Source organism: Atractosteus spatula, chromosome 23 (genome assembly GCF_055471065.1).
Source record: "Atractosteus spatula isolate fAtrSpa1 chromosome 23, fAtrSpa1.hap1, whole genome shotgun sequence".
NCBI classification, from domain to species: Eukaryota; Metazoa; Chordata; class Actinopteri; order Semionotiformes; family Lepisosteidae; genus Atractosteus; species Atractosteus spatula.
In genome coordinates this window covers 7,370,128-7,389,113 of record NC_142728.1, presented here as the reverse complement: position 1 = coordinate 7,389,113, position 18,986 = coordinate 7,370,128, and the positions used below count along the sequence as shown (strand labels likewise).

Here is an 18,986-nt window from a genome sequence, read left to right as displayed (position 1 = left end):
CCATCCATTCCTCTCCGTGTTTTCCCTATGTTCTTCTCCAGTCTCTTCTGGATTTTACCGTCTGCATAGGGTCCTAAATACTGTAATGGAAAGTTACTGAAGAAAGTGTTTTATCCTAACAATGTTGTTTACAGGCAGAGCTGTGTCGTAAAAGCAGCTGGAATCTATGAACAAAGTGTGATTGTACCCAGTGAGTCAAGGCCATGGGATGTTCTAAGAATATGTCTATCTCTGCCCCAGCAAAAAAGGCAGATACAAAATTGCACGTAGCTGTCTTCTCTGTCCTTCAAGGCTAAGACCTATAACGACTGGAAAATTACTGTCTTGCCTGTCTTTGTATTACTAACCAACCATAGTGAAGTTAACAAGTTGAGGTGTTGCATCAGCTAAGAGTATAAAATAAGGGATCTTTTCCTATTTTACTTTGTTAAATCAGCTCACACTTGGCGCACAGACTAGTGGTTGCTGTCTTTCCCTATTGCGCAATATGAATAAATGCCTTACTGAGTGAATGAGAACACCTTTTCTGGCTCTTCTTTGATAAAGATTCTACAACAATATGAACTACGTGGGAGTCAGGACTGGCTCCCATTACACCGATGAGCCCATGCATTTGTTAAGAAGAAGAATGTTGTTGATTTAGACATTTCCAATCCTTCTTTAACAGTGGTTCACTTCCAGAGACTGGTATCTCTTCCAGCTCTGGTGTTGAATTATCCAAACAGAATATATCTGTTACCCTTTGGGACTTTATGAAGAAGTCAATCTTGGTTATGTCATCAAATTAAAGCCATAAGGTGCAATCACATATGTGTACTTTCTCCCAAGTTTTTTCCTCTAACATTAAATTCTTGTTTGTCACACTCTTTTCAGATTTACTATGCCTGAAGCTCCTTTGATGGATATAGTCCTTTGATAGTTTTTCTTAATATAACTACTTATGGCTATTTTCCTAGACTCGGACTTAATAAGTCCTGATAAATTTGTGTTGCAGCAACCTTGGACTCAAGTCCACAGATCTTGGACTCAAGGTGCTTAATCAGTTGACATAATTCACTAATGAACTCTCCCTGGAAGTCTATCCAGAAAGCTGATCATCCTGTAAACCATATAATGGGCGGTGCGGTGGCTCTGAGGCTAAGGATCTGCGCTTGTGGCTGGAAGGTTGCTAGTTCGTATCCCGTGGCCAGCAGAGGAATCCTACCCTGTTGGGCCCCTGAGCAAGACCCTTAACCCCAACTGCTCCAGGGGCATTTTCTCTCATTTTAGCCTCTGAAGTTCTTTCAAAGTTGCAGCTGGCCTCACAGTGGCATCCCTAACCAGTTTCCTTCTTGCCTGACTGCTCAGTTTGGAGGGACATCTTGATCTAGGCAGTTTTGGACGTTTCCTGCATCTTAATGATTGACTCTACCATAGTAAAAGAGATATTAATGGTCTCTGATATGTGCTTATGCCATTTTGCTTACGCCTTTATCTCTGTTTGGAAAGTTTAATGTATACTTGAAATTCACCGAGGGACCTTACAGAAATAAGTGTATTTACAACAATCATGAGAACTACTACTACTGTACACAGAAATACTTGTAGGGCACTCAAATATTTGTGGGTTCATTTTATGCTCCTAAATTCATTGAGGTTTACCCCACTAAAAGGTCTAAATACATGTACAACTTTCCCATTTTTTCATTTATATCTATTTACTTCTGTTTTGTTTTTTTGCTTTGAAAGTTTGGAGTAGGTTGTGTACTGTGCATAACAATAATTGTCACTTCAAAGTGTAATGACTGCAACAAAAAGTGAAAGGCACTATTAATAAGTCCTAAGTAAAATCAGATAAACAAGAAACTAGACAGACTGGATTAAAGTTCTCTGCAAAAGGAAAATTAATCTTCTCTGATGTGGAAATGTTTATCCCTCAAGACTTTACCAGTGCAACTAAGAACATCTATCAGCTGCAAAGTGTAGCTACTGTATCTCTTTTTGGGCTGAGTAAGCTTAAAATGCTGTCGTCAGCCATGCCTCTAAACAGAAATCACTTAAACTGCTGGAGCTGAACAAAAAAATTCAAGGGATGTGATGAATAACTTGTTGGAATCTTGCACCTTATATGACAAAAGATATTACTGAATTAGGAATAAGACCATTTGTCTTGTCACAGTACTGTGGAGGTGCTGTTAAAATTCCAGTCCCAAAACTAGAACAGTGAATGAAAATATATACACATGGCACTTCCAACTGGAGTTATGATTTAAATACAGGGCAATGTTCAGTACTGCATTGCATTGAAGATATGGTGTTTTGTAGTGTTTATTAGATGTTTAAATAGTGTTTAATACACATCTCTCCTGTATTAACATTAAGTCACAAATTCCAACCAAGGACCTCATAAATGCAAGAAAGAACTGTTTGCAATGTTCTGTGACACCACGGAAGCTAACTTAGAACAGGTGTCACATTCAAGACGACCTCGTCTTAAGCATGTAGAGTCCATTGATTGCAGAAATCTCCCAACAGAAGTGTCAGTTACAAAGTCCCACACAGCTGCTGCTACAGCCTGGTTGTGGGTCCATCTGAGTTCCTGAGTATGTGCATTGAGTCAGAGAGGAGACCACGCCACCCCACTGAAAAAAAAAACAGGCCCAATTGTATGGCTGTCATGATCAATCACTGCACTAAAAGCTCAGTCTTGTGCTGGGAGAAGGGACACCAATTATCTGCCTCATTACACAAGCTTGGTTATTCAGTGTAGGGTTGTCTAAGGATAAGCCATTGGTCTCAAATGAAAGGTTGGTGGTTCAGACATGCTATGCAAAGAGCCGTTTACCTTCCAGACCAATGCTTTAGCTCAGGCTGAGACCTAAAAACAGTTATCTGCTAGGTTTTAAAGTGGCACATGCTGATTGACCATGAATAGCATCTACAGGTGAATCACTCTAAAAATTATGCTCCTTTGAGGAGGGAACATGAATACAACTAGTAATGCCTATATGGTTTCTTATTAAAATATTTTAGACACTACCAGAAGTTGTCTTCATTAGGTATTCAATGTCTGATAACTAATGACCACTGCCTCTTAACAATGCAATAAATAACTTTCTTTGCAGTTGGAAGTGTTTTATTAAAAAAATAAATAAATTGCTGCTACCTCAAAGCCCATGCTTGCTTGAACAGGAAGCTATTACATTTTGTACCCACTTCCCATAAAACAGAAGGAAACTAAAATATCAAAAAGTCTTCATCGGTAGTTTGTGGGGAAAAAGTGGTTATCATTACCATTTCAAGCTCAGGCCTATAACAAGTGCTTCACACAATTACAAGGGCAGTCCATAACACAGAAAACAATTCCAGAAAAGACGCTCACACTATGCGATTCTTCACAAAATGTCCCAAGGCAAACTCTATAACGTGTGGCACCTACATTTCTATCAGTATCCACAAATACTGTAACAACAAAAGTTAACCCAACAGCATAATTAGGCATTTATTCATTCTGAACTGGAGCTGCTATGGCAGGCTTAGCCAGTGTCCTGAACAGTGTCAGCACTTTAAACCCCATCTGCCAGGTTTAACTCAGAATTGCTTCTACAACAGCAGGACAAACTGTTCAACTGATTCTTTAGTAGGCCTGTCAAAATGGACTGTTTACAGTCTTACTTTCAAAACATCAATGAGGACTGAAGAAAAAAGCATTAACTATCATGCCACAGACTCTTTTATTGTTTTCTGAGCATGAAGTGATGACACAGGCAAATCTTGAACTGAGTAGAGATTAATATGATTCTATTGCTTCATTATATTAAGGAACAATAGGTTTATTCCATGCTGAAAAGAGAAAAGAGAAAACACAACATTTCAACTATGAAGCCTTCTTCAGGTGTGAGGGACAGTGGTTATTAGGTATTAGACATTAAATACCTAATGAAGACGACTTCTGGTAGTATTTAAAATATTTTAATAAGAAAACATTTAGTCATTACTTGTTGTATTCATGTCCCTCACACCTGAAGAAGGCTTCACAGCCGAAACGTTGTGTTTTCTCTCCTCTTTCCAGCATGGAATAAACCTCTTACTTATTCCTTTGCAGACTACGCATGCTGACACAGCTACCCACCTGAACTACTTAATTATATTAATATAATTCATGAAGCAGACATTCAACTGTTCATAGATCCATGATCAGAAAATCCACTTGAAAGCTGCAGTTTCAGAGCCTATTCCTGAAGAAAGAACAGGCAGTATTGAGAGCAAATGATAGTCTCACCCTGGACAGGACACCAAGTCCACAGAGAAAGAACCAATCTAGATGTGGTGATCAAACATAAACAGTGTATCTGTGGGACATGGAAAGAAACTACAACTTCATGAAACTACACACAAACACAGGGAGAACAATTAAACTCCCAAAAGAAGACGCCCTGTGTCAGAAGCTAACCCAACATCTAAGAATTGTGAGGCAGGAGTGGTAACCACCACGTAATCTCATCTTAAAGAAAATTTAAAGAATAGCAAGATATATCTAGTTATAAAACTATAAGGTGTCGAGGCTAAGACTATTTTTTGCTGAACATAACATGACATGCTTCATGAAAAGACCAAAACAGGGAAAACACAAACTCTGTGTTATGTAGGTCCTGAGTCACAGTTATGCCAAAGGCATATAAACTAGATTGTGGACACAAACATAACCAGAAAACTAGACAATTCTGCTATTTTTGAGGGGGGTATGGATTTTAATAAGGCTGACTTCTATAATTTTTCTAAACTGATTAATAAACTCAACTGCTAAAAATGTTTTTTGGATGTACATAAACTCCAATTAAAGCAAAAAGCATCATATTCATTCCAAAGAATTTGTCTTAGCTGAAATAGTTTCAATGCTTAATACATACACATAATAATATGTGTGGCAACAAGATCTAAGAAACAACAGTAATGTATCATAGTGTAACAGATTTGTGTTTCCTCTCAGCTACAAAGGGTCTTGTATTAAATCAACAGCAGGCTCCTTTAGAGTTGAGCACAGGTCCCAGAATTGTGTAGGATCAGTCCTTAGGATTTAAAGGAGCTGCTTCCTGCAATAAGCAACAACTTGAGTGTATTCAGATGCTAATGAGGTACAACACTGGAGACAAAAGCAACACAAAAGTGAACCCTACCACAATGGGTCTTAACTCATGCCGACACTTTTACAGCTTAACATGTGTTGCTTCAGCGCTCTCCTGTTTCTCGAAGAGGGACAATGAGGAATCGCAACTGTCCACCTCAAAGGACAGTGACATTATCTTCTTCTCTCTTCAGTTTTCTGCCATCACCAATAATGACCTTAAGGAACAATGCTTTGTTGTTAAATCATGGCATGTTTCTGCCCCTGATACCTTCTCTGTGACATCTGATGAAGCTTTCAGAGAAGGGTGAGAGAGGTCACAGGTCAACCCTTGAGGTCACCCTCAAGGGAAGAACATCAACATCAAGAAGGCGACTTGAGTCACACCTTAACACATCTGAGCTGACGGGTGTGCCATTTTTCAAGAACCGTTCATGCACTGTGAATAAGACCAAAGATGGAACCCTCACTAACACAGACACAAAGTGTCAGAAATGTTACAAAGGAATCAAAGAGCGGTGTACAGACAAAAAACAAGTTGCATTCATTTTTTTAAAGATCTAAGCAGTGTGGCAAGGCTTGTGCTTATGAATAGGATTATGCTTAATAAATGCCAAGTTTCATGTGAACCCGAATGTGTGTCATTAGCATGGAAATGAAAGCTGATGCCACATCATTGAAGGATCTGAACCAACAGTAACCTTTGGATGCTAAGAAATAGTGGAACAAACCACTCTGTAATCAAACATGGTACAAAGAAATCGCTTGCAGGAGGATTAGATTGAATAAGTGACAAGAAAAATGGAGGAAAATTGAAAGCCTTGAAACTGGGGAAAACACATTATTTAAAGTAATAACTGGACATATAAATTAAACATTAGAACAAAACATTTTTAAACCTAACAAGTTCAATGAAATGCTTATTAGGCAGGCTTGAATGAAGTCTCAACATGTAACAGCAATGTGCTGTGTAGGGCTCGACACAAACTCAGCAATAAATTACAGGTTAAGACAAGAGAAGAAAATGCTCTCTTCCCCTAGTCTAATCCTTGAATGGATATGGGCACTGGAGGTACCTCAAAGCCATATGGGACATAGGGGTTTCCTGAGCTATGTTACCTTGCTCCAGGGAAATCTCTTACAATATAATAACACCTTTATTTCTGTACGTTTCATTTTAGCTATCCCATGAACGTATTTTTGGTGCTTTGAGATCTTGACAGTGGCTTAACATTATGCTAATCTAAACGTAGTGAAGTGATCATATACAGTATGCTAAGCGTCGAGAGGTCAGAGGTTATGAAGGTTTGTAGAGGGATGAGTGCTGGGACAGACCTGCAAGTCGATTGTTGACCTGGTTGTGTTTCCTCCACAGCCACAGCACAGCCTCTTGGAGAGACTTCACCTGGTCTAGAGACTCCTTGGCCATCTCCTCGAAGTGCCGGCCACATTCCTGGCACCCAAAGAAGGTGTGCACGTAGCGCCTCATGGTCTGTAGGACAGCCTGCGGGTCCTCCTCTAGTCCTGTACAAAAAAGAAAAGGCCACAATGAGGCACACAGACAATACAAAACTTGACCTCATGTGCAACAAAGTTCTGGTCGCTTATAACATCTACAATCTGCCACAAACAACTTTATACTCGTAAGACATCAGCGCATTGCATTATTGAACAGCAAAATAAGATGGAGTAACACACAATAAACTGAAAATGAATGTAAACTCTCTGTATGCTGTGTTACCGAGCTCCCATGCCAAATGAAAAAGGCTATTTGCTATGGTGTGTTGATGGCACCTCAGCTTAATGCATTTCAGGAGAGAAAGTTGTTCACAGAGGGGAATGGAATAGTATAAATACTGAAAACTATTTCACTGATGAATGTAATCACTCAACTCCAAAATTAATTAATTAATTATTTATAATGTATTTACTTATTAATCATACTCTGTCAGAATGTGCTGTTCGAACGGGCTTCCGACTGAGAGCACAAAGGTCACATGTTTAAAAGCCTGCATTTATCATTGTGTCATTATTATATGTCATTATTGCTGAGCTGGTCTTGATTCAATAAATTAGAAAACAATTCATCTACCAGTCTGGCAAACAAGGGAACTGGGTCTAAACATGGCATTGTCTGTTATTATCTATTGATCTAATGAGCACATTTTATTTCTTTGTATTTTTATAAGATCACCGAAATAAACACCAAGGAATAAAAATTTTCTAGAAATTGTTGTTCTGAAATTCTAACTCTTAACTTCAGAGTGAAATTAATATGAGTGGGATTTATTATCTGTCAAAAAACGACTACAGGCAAAATTTTAGAAAAATGTACAGTAACAAATATATGCTAAAAGGATATTTTTATAAATATAAATTTGATTTCTGTAGTTATAGAATATCTGTAATATAACCAGACATTACAATTATGAATGACTTCTTATATCAAAGAAAAATGTTGAGAAAAATACAAGACTTTATTTTCCCCCTGTTGACTTGTTAGTAATTGCTAGCCTACTTAAAACAAAGAAACTACAGTTGCAAGCAGTGATATTTGCAGACCAAGCCACTTTCTACCTCAGCAAAAACATGGATCGATACAGGATAAAATAATCATTTTCATTTTATATTGTGCCTTTCAAAGTTAAGAAAACTGAGTTAACAGTGAGTCGACTTAAGAAAAAGGTTGCATTCATTTTTTCACATCTAAGCAGTGTGGCAAGACAGATCACAAATTTGTGTCATTAGCATGGAATGCTGATGCCACAATGATGAAGAATCTGAACCCATAGTAACATACTAAAAATAGATACTAAGTAGAATAGTAGATATTAAAAATAAAATAACCAAATATGCAGCACTGTGAGATCAACAGTGTCAAAAACATTCACTCATGACAAGTGTTATAAGTGTGACATACTGTACATGTCTTCTTATATGAGTAGGGGTGTTACCCTGGCATCCTGGCCAAATCTCTGATTGGCCTTAACCAATCATGGACTCCTAATAATCCTCATCTATGAATTGGCTTCCTTACTCTGCTCTCCACCCCACTGATAGCTGGTGTGTGGTGAGCGTACTGGCGCACTATGGCTGCCGTTGCATCATCCAGGTGGGGCTGCACACTGGTGGTGCTGGAGGGGAGTCTAGCACTTTGAGTGTCCAGAAAAGTACTATAGAAGTGAAAGCAATGTTTATATGTATTTCTAGTGCACTATGTACAGTAAGTGTTATAAAAAGATTTTGCTTGTGATCTTTAGGAAATGTTGAAGGCAAATAGCTTCTTTTGATACAATGCGTAAGGATTTCTATTTATTTAGCAAATACCAAAGCAAACACAAGTAAGCACTTATTAGCTAGTGCATAATTTCATATTAGAATTTTATACTCCATATTTTTCCATTTCAACGGAAGGAAAGATCAAATGTCATTAATGGCTGATACAATAAAGTGGCCAATCAGCTATATTCAGTTATGGAATAGAATAATAGTCGCCCAGGGGAATTCAACAGCCTTCCCATATATATACAATATACCTGTGAACATTTATATGTTCCCAAAATGTCTCTGAAAGATGTCACAAGACATACATATCAAACACACCCTTTAACTCATGGCAGCCACACGTTTTTCTGTAGAAACTTGTTTGGAGCAATGTTTAGTGGGAACGTATTCTAACCTGCACACACCAAATAGTTTCTGTCCGCCACGTATACAGAGAAAATGTCATTTTTGATAGTTCCTATATTGTGCTGACCAAAGGAACAGTCCTGAAAAAAAAATCACAAATGCAGTTTCAGAGCTGCATTTTCATCGGTTTCAGCGAAAACAAGTTTTCTACATTAAAAAAACTGAGCCACTCTAATATTAGATAAGATAAGATCACTTTATTGGCCATATACAATTTTCTTGCATTAGGAATTTGTGTTTTCGCATACCCCAGCTTGCTCTCCATGAGACACACAGACAGGGAGAGAAGCTTGAGGTCAGAGCGCAGGGTCAGCCATTTATACAGAGCAGTTGGGGTTAAGGGCCTTGCTCAGGGGCCTCTGCCGGCCGTGGGATTTGAACCAGCAACCTCCCAGCCACAGGCGCAGATCCTTAGCCACAGTGCCACCGCTCTGCCCCAAAGCTTACAATACCTGGCATTCCCAGGCGGTCTCCCATCCAAGTACTAACCAGACCCGACCCTGCTTAGCTTCTGAATATAATTCCACATTCTCAGTATATTTGTGCGAGCTCAGGGACACAGCGACCAAGGCAGGTGTTATAGTGGACTTACCCGTGTTGGCCAGGGCGTCAGGTCTCTGAGCGGCCTGCACTGTCAGAGCGTGGAACAGTGTCCAGAGAGAGCATGGGTACCCGCGCAGCTCGGGCCGACTGCCCTGACAGCCCACCCATTGAAGTTGATCGCTCAGGAACATCCCCGAAATCTGCAGTTATACAGCAAAGACCGATGACAATGGGATTCAAACAATGTGTAACACACCCAATCGAAGCTACGAAGTGTCTTACAGGTACCTTTGTTTCATCAACCCTGGTTTTCCTAAGATAGCAACAGCATCATGACAAACAGGTTATGAACCTACCACCTTGAAATCAAAGGTTAGTATATTCAAATTCCCGTCTTTTTCAATGTGTGCTCAAGTGTACTTAGTAACCTCTAAGAGTTGTGGTAACATTTACATTTCATAGAATCAGGGCTATAAAAATTACTGCATGTCCCTTTCAATTGCAAAATGTTACCACCACGAATGGCTCTATGCAACACAGCCGTTACAGAAGACCTTACTGAACAATACAATCTAAAACGTCACTGAAGGGACTTATTCATCTAACATTGGTCTGGAACCTGGCAAGTGCGATGATAAGGGGGTACATGTTTTAAAATCCCGGAAGCACACTGAGGGGGACAGAATTTAACCAGGAAAAACACCTGTCTTACTTCTGTTCTTGTACAGTTATGGAAATACACTTATGGATTACTTAAAATCATGGATAGCTACAACGAAATTAGAAGAATCCTTAGAAAACAAGGACATTTTAAGTGACAGCCAACATGTGTGAGAAAAGGAAGATCTTGTCTAATTAAAATAATAGAATTCTTCAAACAAGTGACATGGACATTAGACCACACTAAAGCACATGCCCTAAAGAGGAAGCAATAAAAATGAAAATAAAAGGCTTGGGTACATAGCAGAAAGTGTGGAATTTAAATCTGAAAAAGCTATACCTAAATTCTACAGTAAGAAACTAGATCTGGAATACTGTGTGCAGTTTTGGTCAGTGTAACGCAGAAAAGATATTACAGTTTAGAAAGGGTTCAAAGAACGACAAAAATGATTTCTCGTCTCAGGGTATAGTTGTAAACAGGCAGGTTGAGGGACCTAAATGTCTTCAGTCTAGAACAGAGAAGATTGAAAGATTTGATCCAAGTATACATAATCCTTAAGGGTACAGATAGGATCAATCTGGGGGACTGTTCCACCCTCAGTAGTGAAACAAGGACATGGGGTAACAATTGGAAAACAAAATGGAATTAAGGACACAGAACGGGCAACACATCTTTACTCAAAGAGCAGTGGGGATCTGGAACAGGTTCAGTGGCCTACATTTGACCTGTAACCCTCCTTATGGTTATGAATGGTGGACTCACCCTCATTTTATTGTTAACAAGATCCAGGATGGCATCATAAGGGATTCGCTCCAAGGGCAGGCTGACCAACCACTCCAGCAGAGTCTCCAGCAGCTTGACGACAGACTGCTGCCCTGGGAAGAGCTGTGGACAGAGAATCCCCCAACACTCAGCTACATGCAATAGAAAACTAGTCGTCTTAGCATCATTTGTACTGACGCCTCATAATTGACAACAGGCCCCAGCAATTTAACAGATAAAGAGACTAAGCGGACATGTATTCTCCTTAAGCAGAGACTTGTACAAACAATGCTGCTCCTCAGTAATTGATCCTACAGAATTACTTATAACTGCCTACAACCCGTTCCGTCTTTGCACGATGACTTGCTCTCTTTCCATAACTATTCAATTAGTACCAAAATGAACCGAGTCATGTGGAGAGTCCCTCACGGAACCATGTCTGCATAACTGAACCCAAAGTCAAATACTTAAACAAAATCAAGAAAACCCAGGAAAATAAAAAAGCACATCACCAACGACGTCTACCAGTTACATTGCAGGATTTATTGTCTTTAACATAAAAAGACACAAGGTAAGATGACTGGGTGGGTCTTTTAGAAAAACGGAAAAAAAAGTATCACAATCCAGGAAATCGGGTGAACCCCAGATCAAACACACAAAACAAACAAAAAAAAAATCCATTGTCTTGGCTGTCTATTATTAAGATGCTGCTCAGACAATATAGATGGGCTGTGCAACAAGACATCAGCTCCTATTATCATTATTATGTTTTCATTACACACATGCTATTCTTACTTCCCCCTTCCATTTAATCCCTGGCAGAGTTTAAAGTGTCTGGCATTAGAGCAAAATCCCAAACCAGAGAGCGAGAGGCTCTTAATCCATGCCTTAGACTCCGGACGGCCTCATTTCACCCACCCCAAAGTAGGCCAAGAACCAGGGAAGCAAGCCCAATGGCTAAACCTTGCTGTGCCTGTAGCATTATCCCCTCAGCATCACACCAGTTGGGTTTTCCACTTTCCTGATCCTGGTGCCCTGTGAGGTGGCTACCATGCACAGCCTTTCCAGGTTAATGCCCCGGACAGATTAGGCAGGGCACTTTCTTTAAGGAAAAGAGGCCAGCAACAGATTATTGCTTCTAGGGATCAGACCCTTTTACTCTGATTTATGATAATTTGTTCTTTCTTCCATCAGCCACTGCAGGTGGGCTTTCTTTCTTCATGAATATCTTCAGCTATATACAGTATATGCATTATAAACAACCAAATCTAAATGACAGAAGGGGGATCGGATTGCAGTGATCCATTGCTTCATTCTCAAAAAGAGATTATTCAAACTAATTATACACTACCTTTCAAATTGATTATATTAAGATTGTTTACACTTACAGTATAGATCAATTAGTGTATTTCCCTGAACAAAGGAAGATGTAACTTTTGGCCCTGCTGCCAAAAGTCTTTCAAAAACAGACAAAATAAGAACATAAGGGGTTCAGTTAAGGAACAATTCAGATACGGATTAAATTTAAACACAGCCACATTTGTTGTTTTTTTTACAACAAAAAATAACCCGATCGCACTATAAAATTACACAAGTCATGAGATTCACATACATAACATTAGTCATCATGGAGTAGTGTAGTATAGTTTAATGGACCTGCCACCTGGTCCTTATTGTATAGTTTTAACTTCAAGGCTTCTCAATAACACTTAAATGATCCCTGTGCAGCAGGAGGGAGGTGGGAATGAGAGGACACTTCTGTCCTGCAGGGGAAGGGAGCTGCCCGAGAAACATGAGCCTTTGGATTTACCTTAGCAACGACTGTAACAAAATCCTTAAATGTCTTGAGCTCCTCTCCCTCAAGTGTCTGGTGGCTGGCCAGCTCCACCCTCAGCAGGTAATGCAATCCCGACTCCAGGTCAGCCATGTACACTTTGGACCTGATATACACAGAGAGAAAACAGAAGTCTCAAAACTACAGGGAATGTCCTTGTGACAAGGTTCGCAAACTCTGGTGGTGTGAGGCAAAGCTGACGTGATAATCACGTAAAGTCGCCAAATCTGTTCAAAAAAAGGAAAGCTTTCATGTCATCCCAATTCTCACATTCACTTGTTTTTGCCTCATTAAAGGAAAACCACTGCCTTTTTCATCCGTTCAACTTCAATTCGCAATTGATATACATTGTACTTTGAAAAAATGTATTGGCAGATAACACAATATTTAGCAATTCAAGGAAAAACTATATTATCCATCAGATTGGAAAAAAACAAACCTTTTTATTACATAAAATGTGCCGACATCCTATTTGACTTGCAGTAGAATACATTTTAGATAACGTCTTTACTGCTTTGCTATACGCCACTAACTGTTCTGAAGACTAACAACTGTTCAGCTAAGTCATGGATGTGGAAGAGTTAATACCCACAGTCTATACTGCTAGTTCAGACGTAACACCTGTCAGGCAAAAAAAAAAAATACTACTAAGAGAGCCCCCTGGTGGCAAGCTGTGGTGTGTGACGGCACAGTTCAGCTGTTGAATGTTCCCACAGCCTTTGGAACATAAAGTTGATGTTAGAACAGGCAGACTTGCACCAGTAAACAGGATAAGAAGCCACTGCTATTTGCTTAGCAGATGCTCTTAGACAGTAAAACATAAAAAAACATTTTGTCTTCAAAGTAGAAGCCAAAATTTAAAAGAAGTCACTGAAAAAGAATCATTCCTAGCTGTAAGGAAGCTAAGATCTGTGACTGTTGCTCAGAGTAACTTGAAAAGCCAAGATCATCAAAACTGGACTAAAGCCAAAGAGCCCCAGCAGATGGCATCACAACTCCAACAGAGAAAAGCAACCATCAATTAAAACGTTTTTTTGTGGCACACTTCATACTGCTATTGTGTAAAAGTTTTAAGACATTTGATATTGTACCACTTGTTCCATTAAAATTCTGTAATGATCTCTAAATGAATTTAAAGCCATTTTGTTTTAAGCGTCCCATTGTAACTGTGATTAATTATCCAATTAGAAATTAAATGGGTTTATTGGTGGAAATCAATAAACAATGCAATTAAAGAGAAGCATAATGAAAAGCAATTTAAAAGCAAAAAAGTCCTATAATTTGCATATTTTATTTCACAAGGACAATAAACTACTGGTGCACTGACAGTTATTCAAGCGAAAAGTGAACCTGCGCTTGCTGCTGGAGACACAGGTTCGAAAATGTATCCAGAAAAACTCCAGGTCTTAGTTTTACAGACAGCTTACCTTTTTTTCTTCAATGGCTAACTTAATATTTATACATATCACGCAGATAAACGGCATAAGGACTGCTTAAATTTTTCTGTAACTGTCAATATGCACAAATACAGAAACATGACACAATAATTAACCTCTCTAATTCAAAACTAACCATATAATTCTTTCTATGTGCTATTTGAAACCACTGTCTCAAAAAATGTTTAACGATCCACAAGTGTCTGCAAACTCCATACTATTGTACTGTAAGTACTTAGAAGACCAAGTCAGTAAATTCTTCTTTTTCCTCCTGCTGTGTACCAAGGCTGTTATGGCTACAGGACATCACCCTTTCATTCTTAGGAATGTACAGCACTACACAAATGCAAGGAATTATGGTATGATAATAGCATAATAGTGCTATGATAGTAGCATTTCTACCATGTAATTTCTGTTTCACAGACAGAATTCTTAATAAACTATCAAAAAAGGAGAGCACCAAATCACTAAATCGTACCTTAAAGAGTGGATCACAGGGGAAAATTAAAATACAGATCTGATGGGAGCTGCTGAAGAAACAGATCTTCTGGCACCTGAACAAGCTCTTGACTTCAATTGAAAAAAAGATTACCAGCGATGGCTTTCTCTAATTATGAAGAGTTCAACATTTTGATATTCATACCAGATCATATCTCTCTGCAGTCTCATTTCTTTGTAGTGTAGTGTAGTGCATACTTAACAGTGCATTTTGTCAGGTGCTGATTTAAATGTGTATTCGATAATGCGTTCTCCAATATAATTATTGCTGAACAAGAAATAACGCACTTGTCGAAGTCCTTCCAAACCACGGCAACAGCATTCCCCGACATCCTGGCAGGTCCAAGGGCCTTGGCGGAGAGGGCCTGCTTCCTCCGGACTCCAGGGAGCAGCTTGAGATAGGACGAGAAGAAGAATCGCAGGCGCTTCTCCCTGCGAGAGCAGACGATCAGACACTTCTTTAATGAACTGTCTTTTCCCAAGGCCTTCGGCGGCAGGGTGTGCTGCACGTCTCAGGCGTGAAGGCTTTGGCGACCTTCCACCTGTTACCCACTGCCTTCAAGTCACGGTTTTCCAGCTATGCAAATTTGTACTGTACGTGGCGTTTTAGCTGATCTGAGGGCTAGATTGTTCCTTCCACTGCCTGAGGCTTTACTGCTGCTGTACTTGTTCATTATACTTCTCTAAGACGCCCCTTTGGCACAGAGTAATGCTATATCCAACACTGGGCATCAAGCATTCGATGACACCTGAGTTTCACTGGGTTCTAGGGGAATTTCTTTCCCTAAAGAAACAGGGTTTTCCTTTCCCCAGGTTGCCTTCCAAGATCTATCCCTTATTCGGCTTCAGTTCCTGCAGCTGCTTCCCTTTTAACCATCAATTCACACATATCAATGTTCCCTTGCAAAAATCTATCTTTTAACTAGTGTGAAACCCTTAACCTTCCTCCATGACTACTATCTTCTCGTATGCCGCGTCTAGATTAAATAATTTTTGGCTCTACTAAGCAAATGAGCCTTAGATAAGGAATTTAGGTATAAAGGAGACCACATATCCTTCTAGAAAAACTACAACAGGAATGCTATGTGGGGAGTGTGCCTTTTGAGTCCAACACTTACACATTCATGAGCCCATGCTTTCCACTGGGCTCTAAGAGATAAGCGGAGGGCAGAGCAGCGATCCCCAGCTTCTCCAAAAGGAGCTTTTCTGAGCCCAAGGCTCTCTTCACAGTCACACCCTCATACTTCATCAGGTCCAGAATCACCTGAGAGACAGGAGCAGCTTAAAGCCCATGCTTTCAACTCAACACCTTGCTGAGATCAAATGAAGATAAAAACAACAAATTGCTACTAGAAAACCCAGGTCCTGCAGGTTTTCTAGATTACCACTATCCCTGTTTCTTAAGATGCAGAACAATTTAACTGTTCCACATCTTTATTTTTAATGGTCAAATATGCAGGTCATGTGTTTGATTAATTTACAGATTGACTGGAACAATAGTTAGAACACCTTTCAAACTCTCAAGGTTGAATGAAAATCTCAGAAAGTAAACAGATTACTTTCTTGATCAATTCAGAACTTCTGAATGTTTCCAAACATCATAACTAGTTGATTTATTGTGAACTACGGCATAATACAAATTAAATTGAAAGTCTCCAGGAACAAGGCTGGAAACACTTGCTCTAGCATCTTACCTCTCGTCCCACGTAAGAGTCTTCTTCCTCAATAATGATAGCAGTGTACTCTTCAGCCTTCTGGCCAAGTTGGGCAAGCACGTCAGCAGACCTTAGAGAAAGAGCGATAGTGTCACTGGGGTTTTGGACTCAATTTCAACCACAGGATATAGGTCTGCTGGTCACATCAAGCCTCAGAGAATGGCATTTCTCTATAATGCAGTTGACAGGCAGTAACCACAACAGCTTAAAATGCTAATTCCTTACAAGTGAGCCCAAAGGACCTACAGCTTTATAAAAAATGAGGATGTGAACAAAGAAAAGAAAATCTGTGGTCTCAATGGGTGTGCAGATGCCTGTTGCTGAAGATATATAACCACACAGAAGAGCTGAAATGAAACATCCACTGACATCACCTTGCAATAAAGTATTTCTTAATATTCTAGAGGCAATAGTAACAACTGTATTTTCTACTAGGCTATTAGAACATGATGGACATAACTTCACTCTGGAAGAGTCTGGGCTCAAGCATAGAAATGAAGTATGAAAGAATATGCTCTGCTTATCCAAACAACATGAGTGTTTGAGATTGGGTTAAGTGAACCTGATAGCATCAGAGGCAAGTTGTCTTTAGTGAGGAAGAAAGGTTTGGCTTTGTACACCCTGATGGATGTGAGCCAAATGCAAGCATGAAGAACAGTATATTAATTATTGGGATAGGAAGGTACAGTACAAACGCTTGCTGCTTTGCCTGCAGGTTCATTCTGGTGTGACAACATTCCAGAAGGATGAAAACCCTCATGCTGCTCAAGTAACAAAGCCTTTCTTGTGAAATGAGAATGTGACTTTTATGCCATGGAAGCCCTATATGTCCGACTAAAGCTTACTGAATATTTGTGGGATGAGCAGGGATGACTGAAAACATTGAGAAGTCAGAAGCCAGTGGACAAGCTTGTCCAGGCACTATCATAGGAATGGAGTACAACCCCAAGACAACATCTGCGACCTGGGAGTTTCATGGTTGATCCTTGTCGATGAGCAATGGTTTGTATGATAAAATTACTAATATGTGACCCATAAAATGTTTATATATTGTGTATAAGCAGCCACAAGGCTCACCACAAATCTGCCATGGTACTATAACCTTTTACACTTTTAGAATTGTTATAGAAGTATGGCACTGTGCACTGTTCACATGACAGCTAATGACAGTGCACTGTATTACACATTAGTATGTAGTATGAAGAATTATATTTTTACGCAAGTTATGTTCTGCATTTTATGCACTTTTTAGTGATTTAGTAATTATTTTTTTTTGCTATTTAGGAATCTGATTGCAGATTCTTAAAATTATTCTGCTTAACAATAAATTATTGTTTCAATTTTTGGTACCCAACTCCAATCTCAAACATTGTTGGCACAATTTCACGATTTTTAATACTATTCCACCCATACTACCATTCACAGCACTTAATCGTACATTAACAGCACAGTGACATTTCAAAATGCCAAAAATACTTTTGCCTTGAGTAGAAAAGAAAACCAAGGCCTTTAAAATAGACAAACGCTAATAGCTGGATTCTAGTGCAACAATTCAATTACGGAACAGTTGATCACTTGATTTAAGCAACTAAAAAAGTTGTTGTTAGTTACAACAAAATAGTTGCAACAAAAGTTGTAGCAAAAGTTACATAAATTGTAAAAGTTGTAACTATTTGTTTTAGTTACAACCAAAGTTACAACTAAATAATCCACGGGCATGTGGTATTTAAAACTCTAGCTTGCACAATGCACAAAACTTTAAAGCATATTTGAGGTGGGAGGAGGTTCAGTACCCAGAAGGCTCCAGTTGGGGGCATTTGCTTGGCCATTCCTCTCTGCTGTGGTTCTGAAGGAAGCTCACCATCAGCTGCCTCATGGTCTGCAGCTCCCTGTCGGCCCCTGTTTGTGAAAGGAGGCACTGTTACTACCACTCTTCATACACAAGTAAACAAAACTTGTTAGTGATGCAGCTGATCTAGTGATTAAAGTAGCCTGTTCTTGAAAAACATATCCCAGTTTTGTAAAAACTGGAGATGGAATATTGTCATCATCATGATACGTCATTTACCAAACCGCTTTATACCATACAGTGCTGTGGAAAGCCGGAGCCTACCTGGCAAGCAATGAGCGCAAGGCAGGGTACACCCTGGACGGGGTGCCAGTCCATCGCAGGGCAAGTGCAAGCCAATCATACATGAGGCCACGGTAAAGGCCAAGGGGGGAAATTTGGCCTGGACACCGGGATAACTCCGTCCTCTTCTTGAGAAATGCCCGGGGATCTTTAATAACCACTGAGTGTCAGGACCTTGGTTTAACGTCTCATCCGAAGGATGGCGCCCACTACAGTATAGTGTCCCCAACATTATACCAGGGCATTAGGACCGGCACAGACCGCAGGGTGAGCCCCCTACTGGTCGGTCCCACTAACACCACTTCCAGCAGCAACCACAGCCTCCCAGGAGTCACCCATCCAGGTACTGACCAGGCTCAATCCTGCTGAGCTTCACTGGGTAACCAGTTGAGAGCTGCAGGGTGATATAGCTGCTGGAATGGAATATTGTTTACCTTAAAAATGTGTATTTTTACTAACACAAAATGTGAATTGCCAGGAGTGTACAAAGTAAAAGGTGGCAATAATCTTATTAATTGAGACAAGACACTGAAGTGTAAACGGAAATCATACATCTATCATTAAATACTCACACAATGACGATACTAGGTGCATCCTTAGTGGATAACTATT

At 39.6% G+C, this 18,986-nt stretch overlaps 1 protein-coding gene across 1 annotated transcript in view; it reads right to left on the bottom strand.

Moving 5' to 3' along the window:
* Positions 1-18,986, bottom strand: part of qsox2 (quiescin Q6 sulfhydryl oxidase 2) — a 36,131-nt gene that overhangs the window by 4,450 nt on the left and 12,695 nt on the right. Inside the window, exons 4-11 of the mRNA XM_088940761.1 lie at positions 18,037-18,142; positions 16,223-16,313; positions 15,647-15,792; positions 14,817-14,960; positions 12,571-12,700; positions 10,761-10,883; positions 9,387-9,537; positions 6,440-6,628 (exon numbers count right to left, since the gene is read on the bottom strand). Of these exons, the coding sequence (XP_088796887.1) occupies positions 6,440-6,628; positions 9,387-9,537; positions 10,761-10,883; positions 12,571-12,700; positions 14,817-14,960; positions 15,647-15,792; positions 16,223-16,313; positions 18,037-18,142 (1,080 nt within the window). The remainder of the gene's footprint in view (positions 1-6,439; positions 6,629-9,386; positions 9,538-10,760; positions 10,884-12,570; positions 12,701-14,816; positions 14,961-15,646; positions 15,793-16,222; positions 16,314-18,036; positions 18,143-18,986) is intronic.